The sequence below is a fragment of the Gossypium arboreum genome, chromosome 13 (genome assembly GCF_025698485.1).
Source record: "Gossypium arboreum isolate Shixiya-1 chromosome 13, ASM2569848v2, whole genome shotgun sequence".
NCBI classification, from domain to species: Eukaryota; Viridiplantae; Streptophyta; class Magnoliopsida; order Malvales; family Malvaceae; genus Gossypium; species Gossypium arboreum.
In genome coordinates, this window is record NC_069082.1 from 13,454,420 (window position 1) to 13,467,374 (window position 12,955).

At 32.5% G+C, this 12,955-nt stretch overlaps 1 protein-coding gene across 1 annotated transcript; it reads left to right on the forward strand.

Moving 5' to 3' along the window:
* The first annotated feature begins 3,178 nt into the window (after nucleotides 1-3,178).
* Nucleotides 3,179-8,132, forward strand: LOC108463843 (ubiquitin receptor RAD23c-like). Its single transcript, XM_017763791.2, has 12 exons — nucleotides 3,179-3,325; nucleotides 4,219-4,380; nucleotides 4,756-4,809; nucleotides 5,568-5,638; nucleotides 5,718-5,765; nucleotides 5,922-6,099; nucleotides 6,655-6,807; nucleotides 6,891-6,959; nucleotides 7,061-7,108; nucleotides 7,228-7,337; nucleotides 7,423-7,501; nucleotides 7,770-8,132. The coding sequence occupies exons 1-12, from the start codon at nucleotides 3,260-3,262 to the stop codon at nucleotides 7,884-7,886; spliced, it is 1,155 nt and encodes a 384-aa protein (XP_017619280.1). The 5' UTR covers nucleotides 3,179-3,259; the 3' UTR covers nucleotides 7,887-8,132.
* Nucleotides 8,133-12,955: the final 4,823 nt, after the last annotated feature.

Below are 12,955 nucleotides of genomic sequence, written 5' to 3' on the forward strand. Positions count from 1 at the left end.
CGCACTCCCAAGCATATTTGCTGAGCTAGACAAACTCTCTTTCATGCTCAGTATCTAACATGCAGCCTTATTTCAAGTCAAAAAATTCCTTATGCTTTTGATCGATATATCGCTCACTGATATATTTCTTTCGGAACTCCTGTTGAAAGAATTCCCATATGACCCTTTCTTTCGGAACCATCGGAACTCCTGTTGAAAGAATTCCTATATGACCCTTTCTTTCGGAACTACCGAAACTAATGTCTTTTACTAATGATATGTCGCGTCTCTCAACAAGGAAATAGCACACTTCAAACATTGTTCAGATGTGCATGATAGTTCATTGAATACTCGAATAGAATTCTCAAGCCAAAATTCCTTTTTTTCAAGGTCATCATCTGCATTGGCCCTAAATTCTATTTATATCATAATTTTCATATCACATATCATAATTTTGAGTACTTCTTATCATTTCTCATTTTATTCATTTTGGTCATTTATCCCGATGCTCCATATCAAATCTAATCAAAACATTTAGACTAAACTTAGTGGTTAAAAAATAGTAAACATGCATCTAAAATCAAACATTTCTATCCCAAATCGTAAAAGTACAAATCGAGGTTTCGTGCGTCACTAGTTGACGATTTTCTCTTTTCCTTTCCTTCGGTTGTTTGTTGTTTTTGTTAGCTACGAATAATCATAAAGCATATCGTACAATAAATTTCCAGCCAAATCAAAATCAAATACAAATTTACATAATATTTTCAATTTATTCAATTTAGTCCCTAAAACTAAGACAAACGTAACTTTCAATTTAGGGCATCAAATTGAAATCTGAGTTCCCCAAAACTCATTTTATTCAATTAAAAAAATTCATGATACTTTATCATTTTATTCAATTTGGTCCCTAATATACGAAACTAACAATTAAATTTTACAATTTAGTCATGTTCATAAACTAAGCTTAACTTCTAACAATGTCACACCAATTTCATTCAATTCTCAACAATGGTAACTTTCAAAATTTTAAGAGTTTTACAAATTATTACATGGGTTGGCTAATTCAAGCTTCAAGGACTTAAAATCTATACAAATTATAAGAAAATGACTTGATTGTACTTATAATTTTATAGCCAAAAGCTTAAGGACACAAAAATGGTGTTTTTTCTTTTGTTTTTCTTCTTGGCCTGTTTGAAAAGATGAATCTTGCATCTCTCTTTCCACCAATTTCTATTTATATTATATTTTACTTTAATTAAACTAGTTTAATAAGTTAATCATTAATTATTTAAGATTAATTACTAATTAAGTTAAGTAAATGACATCATCCATCACCACCCACTAACATATATTTAAATTAGGTCTACTTGTTATTTTATTCCTTTGGTTAATCGTTATTTAAGTCCCCAAGCCTTATCCTAATTAAAAACCTATAACGATTACACTTTTACGATTTAGTTCCTAAGCCTTAATTACTCACAATTTCGGCTAAATCACTTAACCAAATGTCAATTCATCAGTACAATAACTCCGTAAATTTTGTTAAATATTTACGGACTTGGTTTACGGAAACGGAGTCCTGAACTACCTTTTTCGGTACCACTAAAAACTGGGTTATTACAATTTCAAAAGACAAATGACAAATGTTCCTAAAAAGTAAGAGTTTATCAATTGAATAATGATAATAAAGTCAAATTTTGACATTGGAAAATAAAGTATGAATAGTAAAATTTTAGTAAAGATTGAATTGAAATTTTGTGAAAGATTAACTAGTAGTTTAAATTTATTATTTTAAATAAAGGGAAAATTTTAAGAAAATATTTTTTATTGATGTGGCATGGATATGAATTGATAGGTGAAGTAAAAATTTGAGATATAGACTACATTGAAAAATGGTGAAAAGTATATAAACTAAAGTGTAATTTTACTATTTTGTGAGAAAAGAGCTTAATTGCAATTATACCATGAATAAATAATATCTACATAAGTAATAATTGCTTACGACACATAAGTCGCCATGTGTTAAACAAATGAGCGATGGAAAAAGGTGAAATGATTATTTTACCCTTATTTCTTAAATATGAAAAAATAATTTAAAAGGTAATTTGGTCATTTTATCATTAAATATTATTTTTAAATTTTAAATTACAAAAGTGTGATATTTTGATGGGAGAAATTATAACTATTTGATTAAAATCATGCGATTATATTTAAACCCTTGATGAAATTAGTTAAATAATTAGATGTTAAATAAAGAAAAGTAAAGAAAATTCTAGAAATATGAAGAGAAATCATTCTCTTCTATAAAAATCCCAATGTGGGGTGCAAGGAAAAGAGGAGAGGAGAGAATTTTTTTTACGTTTAATTCAATTTGGTCCTTTTCTTGTCAAGCATATTTCTCACCTAAAATTCTTCGAAATTAAAGTAAGATATCACATCCAAATCTAATTCAATAGTATCCTTTCATATGAAACCAAACATTGAGGCTTGAAGATGAAGATGGAAGTGGGAGAAAGCTTGGGTAAAAGTTTAAACTATTATGTTATATTTATTTGAGTGTTTAATTTGATGAGATATTGTAAGAATTATTCTTTTATAATTATTTTATATGTCTAAGTAAAAAAAATTATGTTTATGTATGAAGTAGATGTTATGAATAATTTGGTGGATGATTTTAATGAATAATTGAAAATAAAAAAGTGTGGAGTTCTTTTACTAATAATATTTTAATTTGGAATGAATTACTTTGAATGATGAAATTGTGTATTTAGTATGTTAAAAGTGGTAAATATTTATTTGAATATTATTTGGATGAGTAGGTTAAAACTAATTTGTTAAGTGATTAAACCGATAAAAAAAGAAATAAGGATCAAATTGTAAAATTTTAAATTCTAAGGATTGAGTAGTGAAATCTGAAAGGTTGATGTAGTAACTAAATTGTATGATTGTGAAAAATGAAAATTTGGAAAGTTGAGCAAAAATAGTAAAAGTTAATACCATAGAGACTAAATTATAAAGATTTCAAAATATGAGTTTTGGGGCTAACTGATATTATTTGAAAATTTACAATTATGAAAACAAAAACATGAAAGTTTATGGTTCGAAAATCAGAAACTAATTTATGGAAAATTTGACAACTTGAATCAAAAAAATAACAGTGTTGAAATTTGAAAGGTACACTCAATTTTTGAAAATTACATGGACTTGTGGCAACTTTTAACCTATAAAAATAAGATCGGCGGATTTTAACAAACACAGTGAAAATCGAAATTGGCAGAAAATGAAGGTTTCCGTCAAAACTCTCAAAGGCACTCACTTCGATATCGAAGTCAAACCAGAAGATGCGGTTCGCTTCTCTCTCTCCCTCTTTTCCCAGGGATTTTACGTTTCTTGACCAGGGTTTTCCGTTTTCCCCTATATTTGAACATTAATTCGCATTCATCTAGGACTGTATTAGTTGGACTTCTTATGCACGTTGTTGAATTACCATGCCTGAAATGTAAAATCGCAGATCGTGAATGATCTGTAAAATTTTAGTGTCTAATTTATTGAATTTGTTAATTTAGCTTGTTGAATAGTCTATCTACTTCGATTAAGTTTTAGTGGACTGATACTCGTGTTGCTTGAACGGCGGTATCATTTTCTTCTGGCGACAATTAGCAATTAAGTACTTCTTCCTACGTAATGCTTTTTACTAGTTCATTGAAATTAGTGAATGATACTTTGATTTGTAGGCTTCATTTTAGCATCAGTATCTCATTAACTTGTATCATTGAATATTGATGCATAGATTGCCATGTAATTGCTAGTTGTAATGTGCTAGATTTAGGTTTAAACTGGGGTATACACAAGCTTTGAAAATTGAAATATGCTAATATCTCATATTTTGGAATGTTCTTTCACTTTTTTTTTTTCTTTAAATCAGTGTGGCTATAAACACCGGATTAAATGTACAGAGGCTTCTTTTAATAGATCTTCTATAACCAAGGATCAAGTTCTTCATTCTACGGTTACATCTAATCAAGGGTTGTGTTTTTTAATGATGTGGATTTTCTAACTATATAAATAAGCTATTATTATTATTGTTTTCTGCTACTTTTTATGCTTTTAAGGTTTATATATACATATATATGTATGCACAGACATGAAAGTCTTGGGATAAAATGCATTCTGCCTTTTACATTACTATGTCACTTGGTATTATACAATTCTGCTGCTAATGCTTGTCAATTCTTTCAGGTTGCGGATGTAAAGAAGAACATAGAAACTGTTCAAGGGGCAGATGTTTATCCTGCTGCACAACAAATTCTTATCTATAAGGGAAAAGTTCTTAAAGATGACACGACACTGGCTGAAAGCAGTGTCACTGAAAATAGCTTTATTGTGATCATGTTGACAAAGGTGAATTGGTTTCAATATCCTGATTTTTATGTTTGTAATCTTTCATCTAACATGTTCTAACTATTATTCTGACCAAAGTATGCTGACTTTGTCTTAATAAATGCCTAACTGACATAATTTTTTTTCGCACTGTTCTTGAACTTGAAAGTTATCTTAGTTATAACTTATAATGGAGTGTTGTATCATTTTATTTTTCTTTTGAAATCTGGTTGTTGCTTTCCTTTAGGTGCATCTTATAAATCAAATTGTTGCAAAACTAGAAAATTTTCTTTAAGTCACTTCTCAAGCCTTTACCTACTTGTATTTGTATCTGAATTTATTTTTCATGACTGTCATTTTCATACTAATAGTGTCCTTTTTGCTTAAATAAACTAGAATAAGGTTGCATCTGGGGAGGGTTCAACTGCTTCAGCTGCTCCTGCAATGAAAGTAAGTTTATAATTTTGTCACCTCTCTTACTGCTACTTGCATGCATAATTGCTTGTAAGCAGTGATCATCTCATTGTCACTGTACCTTTTTAGCTATATTTCTAAATACATTTGCGATTGATATGACGTGAAAAGCGTTGGGGGTTCTGTTTTTGCTATGATGGTAGATGTTCTTTACTTCAATGCTATGAACTAGAACTTGAAGTGATAGTCAAGCATCTTGAACATATATAATTTGTATACAAGTTAATTATTAAAAAAGTTATAGGTAGGAAATAGAATGCTTTTAAGATTTTGGTTTTTCAGATATGGCCCAGGTTTGAGTTGTTTTGTGTCCAACTGCTTCTATCTTACACTATTGAGCTATAAACATAATGCATAATTTGGAGTCTAAGTTGGTGTTATTATCAAATTCAACCTTAAATGTGTATGAGTTAGTTACATAATCTCTTATCCATGTTTCTCAATTTCACAATTGTTTTCCCTTTCTCCTTTCCAGTAGCATATCAACATGAAAGCTAATGGCCACTATCCTATTCTCTCCTCATTGACTCTGTCTAGAACAATTCAGCTTGAGCCATGAACTCTCACGAAATCATTATGTGAATTTAGAATTGATCTTAAAATTTCTTTTTGAGTATGAATATAAATGTCTGTTTTCCCCACACTATACAATCTTTAGGGTATGCTGCTTCTGAAAACCATGCCTGTATGCAAAGATTATTGTTGAGTGAGTAGTGATTTTGGATTCTTTTTAGGCTCCTGAGGCAAGTAGGCCACCAACTGCTCCAGCTCCAGCTTCTACTGCACCTGTTGCAATGTCAGCTACGTAAGTCCTGCTATTCTACACTTTTGGTCAGACACAGCACGTTTGCAATTGATTAATTGCTTATTATTTTCTTTTTCAGGGCTGCACTTACTGCTGAATCTGCTCCTGTTGCTTCAAGTACTCCTCTGTAAGTAACGTATTCTTGATAGTAACTTTCATGCTTCTTATTTGAAGGACAGAAGCTTGATTTAATCAATTTGCTTTTTGTAGGAGAGATCTTGATTTTTTTTCCTCATTTTCTTTTGCATACTACTAATACCTTGAATAATGTCTTTGGAAACAGGTCAGATTCTGATGTTTATGGCCAAGCAGCATCTAATCTGGTTGCAGGGAGTAACTTAGAGGGAACAATCCAACAAATTCTTGACATGGGTGGAGGGACCTGGGGCAGGGACACTGTTGTCCGTGCCCTGCGTGCTGCTTATAATAACCCAGAGAGAGCTGTTGAATATTTGTATTCTGTAAGTACCTTCCTTGTATCTTGAAGAATATGTGCTTTCTTGCATGCTTCTAGTTGCTGTAGTTTTATTTTTCTCCTTAATGTAGATGTGGAAATTCCATAATAAGCTGAGCTCATCCTGGGCGGTTTTCTTAGAATGATGATTCTGCCATTTTTTTCATTTATAATTTGATGTAATTCGATTTGAAACTTGGCTTTCTCCTTGCTATGATTTCTTGGTTGATGATGATTAAATTTCTGTTCACCCAAATAAGCTTCCTCTGTTCCATTTTGCTAGTCCTTTTTGACTTGGTGGATAGGTGTGCGGGAATTGTGAATTTTCCTTTGATGAGAACAATTTTACTCCCCCCCCCCAAAAAAAAAAAAAAAAAGTAAGCAGGAATGTTGGATTTCAATCGCATGGTGTGTCTTAACTTTTTTCCCCTTGGGAATAGTGGGTTTTAATGATATTTTATACTGCACTTTTTTTTTTAAAAAAATTTCAACTAAAGCAAGCATTCATTTTGTTTCCTAAGCCGCTTGTCATATCTTCGTAAATTGTTATTGCAAATACTAGGGCATCCCTGAGCAAGCTGAAGCTCCACCTGTGGCCCGTGCTCCTGTAGTTGGGCAAACCACTAACCCTGCAGCACAACCTCAACAGTCTGCACAAACGACAGCTATTCCTACAAGTGGACCAAATGCAAATCCCTTAGATCTCTTTCCCCAGGTAAAATTGTCATGCGGTAGACATTTGATAAATTTGATGATAGGCAGATGAACCGGTGACTTGACTGCCTTTAATTTATACAGGGCCTTCCCAACATGGGTGCAAGTGGTGCTGGGGCTGGCTCTCTTGGTTTTTTACGGAACAGTCCACAGGTCTCTCTCTTTCTCATATTTGGTTGTATATGGGCTAGTTAGCATGACTGTCATGTAAATAACTACCTAGGACTACACTCAGTTTGCAATTCTCTTTCCAGTTTCAAGCTTTGCGAGCGATGGTGCAAGCCAACCCACAAATATTGCAGGTTATTTTCTGGTCCCTTGTTTCCCCTCTTCAATCCTAGTGTGTTTTTCGTTGTCTTTTCATCTTTTTCTTTTACCTTTCACCTTTCCTCAATGTCTCCCTTTTTTATATTTTTGGCAGCCTATGCTTCAAGAGTTGGGGAAACAAAATCCTAATTTAATGAGACTTATTCAAGAGCATCAGGGTGACTTTCTTCGCTTGATCAATGAACCTGCTGAAGGTGGAGAGGGGTGAGTCTTGTTTTTAGTTGCTCATTTCTTGAACTTATATACTGTATGTATATCAAGTGCTTATTTGACATCTCCTGTTGTAAAGAAACATTTTGGGGCAATTGGCTGAGGCGATGCCACAAGCTGTGCAAGTCACACCTGAGGAACGTGAAGCCATAGAACGGGTATGTCATCTTTTACATAAAGGCTGACTTGGATGTGTTCACTATTCTCTGTAATCATGGATTATTTAGCTATCTTCCCTACTGCCTCTGGAAATGCCTTCCATTTCCTTGGCCTTTATCTGAGTTATGAAATATGCATCACATCTTTATTTTAGGTAATGGTTTTGCTTTTAGACGTTTAATAAACTCAAATTTATCGCATTGATCTTGTGCCTACAAATACTTTTGTAGTCTCCTTATTCTCTTGTTCATTCCCCATGTCTTGCAGCTTGAAGCAATGGGGTTTGACCGTGCAACTGTGCTCCAAGTGTTCTTTGCGTGCAACAAGAATGAGGAACTTGCAGCCAACTACCTTTTAGATCATATGCATGATTTTCAGGATTGAGTTGGTAAAAGAAATGGCTTGGGGAAGTACAATATCATTTTCTCTTTCGTTCTTTGGGGGTCCATTGTCATTCATGTTCCCCCTCCCCTCCCCCCAAAACTCTACCGACTTTATTCTTAATCAAGTGATGTAAGTGTTTGGTGTAGAGACAAGGGATGTGAAGATGTTAACTTCATTTTTTTTCTTTTTTCTTTTTATTTCCGAAGGACCCATTATTTATAACGTTATATACAAGTTTCTTTCTAAGCTTGTGTGTATTGTACTTCACATTTTATGCTATTATAAGCACTTGCCACAAGGAGCTCCACCCAACTTTCAAGTTTTTCGATCAACACTCTTCCCTAAAATACCTTGTGCATGAATTTGGTAGCCCGTCATAATGGTTAGAGTTGGCAGTGGAAACTCTAGAACCGTGGAAACAGTTTGAATAATATGCAGTGAAATTTTTGGTCGCAAAACATGTAAAATTTTCTATTTTCCAAATATGTTGGCCATGTAGTACACCTTTATTGTATTCATAATATACATTATTGAATATCAAAATAATCGACGTCTCAAATTATTAGTGTCTTGTTTCATGTAACGTAAATAAATCTCAATATCAATATCTTAAATATAGCCAATGATAATTTATATTTCATATTTGTTTAATTATTTTGGCCCCTATTAATTGACTCGGACTCAAGGATGGATACACAAATCAAACCATCAACACACTAGAATATGCATGTAACACCTCACACTTGACTTAATCATCAGATCCAAATATGTGATGTACATTATGTTGCCGAAGTAACTCAAGTTATCTCAGTACATAATCATAAAATTTAAATCATAATTACCATTCAAACAAATTTAACCATAATCAATCATACGAGCAATTATTCATTTGTAATGTTTAAGTTTCAAATTCATCGTTATACAGAGTTAGGAAAAGTCAAATTTAGAGTTAGAACTTGAATCCAAACTCAATTATCAAATTTCAATGTTGTGTCTCGAGACAAGCCTCATTTTAATTTAGGTATTTTAGCTTCGAAGTTAATCTGTCTCGAGACATTAGAAATTGTGTCTTGAAATTATGTCTCAAGATCAACCTCCTATGCTTTCCTATATTTGCTTCAATGTTTGAATGTCTCGAGACAAGGGTTCTTGTCCTGAGCCCTAAATTAGGACAAAATCTATTTAGCTTTGATGTTCTCCTGTCTTGAGACAAAGGTAATTTGTCTTGAGACCTAGGAACAATTGTCTTGAGCCTATACAAATATGTCTCGAGACCTGAGGCTCTTGAATGCAAAATTTAAATGAAATTTGATCTAGCGGTCTCAAGATTCAATGAACAAATGGTCAAAAATCCTATACTTCTAAGTGTTAAATACCTTAACCAAATGAACTTAAACCTACCTAAAACTTACCACAGAACATATTCATCCTATTAACCTATCTAAACATGTTTAAACATTACCAAACTATAACCTTCAATAGATCATTTTCAAATCAACCAATTTGCACATTCAAACTCACATAATCAAGCATTATTAACTTGTAATCAAGAGATGAAATTCAACCATAAAGACATTATAGGCCAAATTACCAAAAGTACCAAATTATCATTAAGAGTAACAACCAAACCAACTTAGGTACATGCCAGAAGACTCAAAACACATATATAAATACAAAAAGTATTGAGATGCCTTCTGAGCTAAGTTAGAGAAATTGATTCTTAGGCTTGAGTTTATTGAAGCTTTTGCTCATGACCTGCGCATAGAACAAACAAAACTATACACTGAGCAATAAGGTTTAGTATTTCTAACATGATAAAAAAAAACAATCAATTATAAGCAAAATAAACAAATACATTTAAAATGAAATTCAACCATAACCTAAATCATTTTTACATTCCTTGTCTCATGCTTTTATTATCTTACTTTATGCTTATTATCATTTCATTTATCAACATTTAAATTCATCTATCAGTCTATCTCAATTACATGCAAATTTAGGGATAACATATAAGTCATTTCACTTTTTCATTTCTTACCCAAATCCATTTATTCGTATTATCACCATATCGATCCTTGATCGCCTCTCTATGTGCAAACGTCGAGAGTGTAAAATCGTGCAAAAATATAAAGATAATAATTACGTGTAGTTTCTACAAGCAAATAGGTCATGTTGTAATATAGTTAGTTTACAACGAAACACTTGGTAAGTATTCCGAGGATTGTACCTAAAGGATTGCCAATTGGGAAAATTCACTATGAAATCAATTAAAAATAATAATTACTAATTTAATCAAGTTACAAATTAGTAGTGTTAATTAACTAAGACTAAAGCTAACCCTAGGTTAAGTTAATAGGCTTTTCCTATTCCTTATTTCGACTACGCGAGCTACTTAGCCTAGGATCGATTGTGCTGCCTGATTATTAACTAAGTTAATAATTACCTTTAATTAAGTACTTACCACTATTAGCTACGAATACCCTCTTAGTCCCCTCTTCAATAAGGATTACCACCTAAGATACCCCATCGGTCTCACTTAGGCATATGGATACCCTCTCGGTCTCACCACTTGACACAAGTTTTACTCAACAAGATACTCTCTCAGTCTCACTTGTGTAGGTCTTCTACTAGGGGCGTCACTTCCTAGTATACTAAGTACTCTTGAATAAATACTTAAGTTCATGTTATTATTTACTTAATCAATTAATTAGGTTAAACAGTTGAAACATGCGAGATATGTATAAAGCATAAACTCATTTTGACATTCTTACAAACATTCAATAATCAAAGTTAAAGAAAGAGATATAAATAAAAGAATAAGGGAAGAGAATGCTCATGGATTAATCGATGTAAAAGTGCAATTCCAAAACAATATCCGTTCACAATAGTCTCACTTCGAAATAGGATCTTCTGATTAAGCGAACATAAAAATAACTAAGTAAAAACTAAGAGAGAAATAAAAGCTAAATAATAATCTATGTCTCCTTCAATTTGTGTTTAATGTGTTGATCTGAGATATTATTTATAGATTACATGTATTATGACCAAATTAGGTCACGTAAAGACAACTAAACATGTTAATTTAAGTTCTACATATGAAAACACCCTCGGTTGATATTTGGCCTTGTTGCAACTGTGTCGTGACACCCTCTAGCTTGTGTAGTGACATCGAAGGCAGTATAATTTTTTCGGTACGTTCAGGGCTGTGTCGCTACATCCCCTAGTGTGTGTCATGACATAGAAAGTAGTATGCTTCATAGGTAGTTTGGAAGGTGTGTTTGCGACATCCCAGTAGTGTGTTGTAACATCGAAGGTAGTCCACTGACTCCTCAGCCTAAATTGATGTCCTGCACACTTAATCAACACATTAGTCTTCCCTTAGGCCCAGATTGGCTTAAAAGGTCATAAAACACATAAAAAGGCTAATTTTATTAACTAAATACTCCAAATAGAAACTTAACAAAAACATTACTTATTTGCTAAAAACCAAGCTCTCTAAATGTCGAAAAGGACCTAATTTGCCATAACAAATTGTGGCAAATTAGCCCTCAAGGCTCATAATAATCGTATCACATGGTCTTTCACATGCTATAATCAAACTTATAATGATCTATATAAATTTCAATCCCACGTTCATTATTCAATATCATTTACCAATTTGCATGTTTTATAATCCTTATTAACCGTGTAACATCCTGAATTAGGGTCTAGTCAGAACAGTGGTTTCGAGACACAAATCTGAAGTAGAAATAATTTTTTTTATGATTATTATGAGGTCTATGATATGATTGCATGCTTGTGTGAAAATTTCATGAAGAAATTTTATTGATAAAGTGTTCAATTTAACTTTAGGACTAAATTGCAAAAGTTGCAAAATATGAGATTCTAGAAGCTTTACGTATGAAATAGATTTGGATTATTAATTAGGGGTCCTTAAATAGAAATTTCCCCAATTCTATTTTTATGGATAAAAATGGGCATGAGTAGGTAAAATTTGCAAGTTTATTAAAAAGGGCATTTTGGTCATTTGGTTAATAAAAGAATTAAAAGGGAAAATAAGTAAAAAATTTTGTCCATCTTCATCTACCTTGGCCAAAATTTCCATGCTCAACATAGCTAGGGTTTCTTCAACTTTCAAGCTCAATAGTAAGTGCATCCTAGCCCCATTTTTAATGTTCTTTATATTTTTGAAGTTCTCATCAACCGATCTAACTATTTCTACCATTATTTTGAGCTAGGGTTCATGTTAAAAAACTTACCCATGTGTGACATGCAGGTATTTTGATGTTTAATGGAGGAATATGAAAGTTTGATATGTGATAAATATCTTTTGTTAAGTGATTTTTGATGAAAACACCTAAAAATGACATTTTTGTAAAAGGTCTAAAATGAGTAGTAAGATGTGTGTTTTAATGAGAAATGTGGGCTGATATAAGTATGTGTTAAGTTCGGGTAGGCTTGGGTGAATAGACACATTTCATTTTACGAGCCTAAGGGCTAATTTGTAAATATGTGAAAGTTTAGGGGCAAAATTGTATTTTTGTCAAAATATAGTTTTTGGACTGATATGAATAATGTGATGATTGAATGAGCTGAATTTTCTATTATAGATAATAATAAAAAAAAAGAAGTCCGAACCTAGATCGGGGAAAGAACAAGATTTTGGACTAAATTGAATTAGTTGTCCATATTTTGTACCAAGGTAAGTTCATGTGTAAATAATGTAATGTAATATCATGTTTTTAATGCTTTATTAATGTATGAGTTTCTATGTTTAAATGGTTATGATAAGTGTATGAACGACTTTATGGTCTATGAGGATGACATTGTGAACGAGCTCGATAAAGATGTGACCTCAAGAAAAACCCGTTTGAACCTTAGGAATAATTTAGGATACAATGTGACATGTCAGTAGGAACTATATGTGTTGAGCTCATAAGATATGTGATATGTGTCTATGTGAATCCGGGTGCTAGTCTTGTACGTTCTACTGGTGGCTGGGTAGCCCGGCATGTGTTGCGGGTGCCTGTCAGCTTGTGTGAGTAACCCGAGTAGTTACATCTTGACTG

Bases quoted from the DNA above. Each gene is read 5' to 3' on its own strand.
- LOC108463843 (XM_017763791.2), top strand. From the start codon at position 3,260: ATGAAGGTTTCCGTCAAAACTCTCAAAGGCACTCACTTCGATATCGAA. The intron at 4,381-4,755 runs GTGAATTGGTTT...TAAATAAACTAG, and splicing joins TTGTGATCATGTTGACAAAG to AATAAGGTTGCATCTGGGGA. The intron at 7,338-7,422 runs GTGAGTCTTGTT...CCTGTTGTAAAG, and splicing joins CCTGCTGAAGGTGGAGAGGG to AAACATTTTGGGGCAATTGG.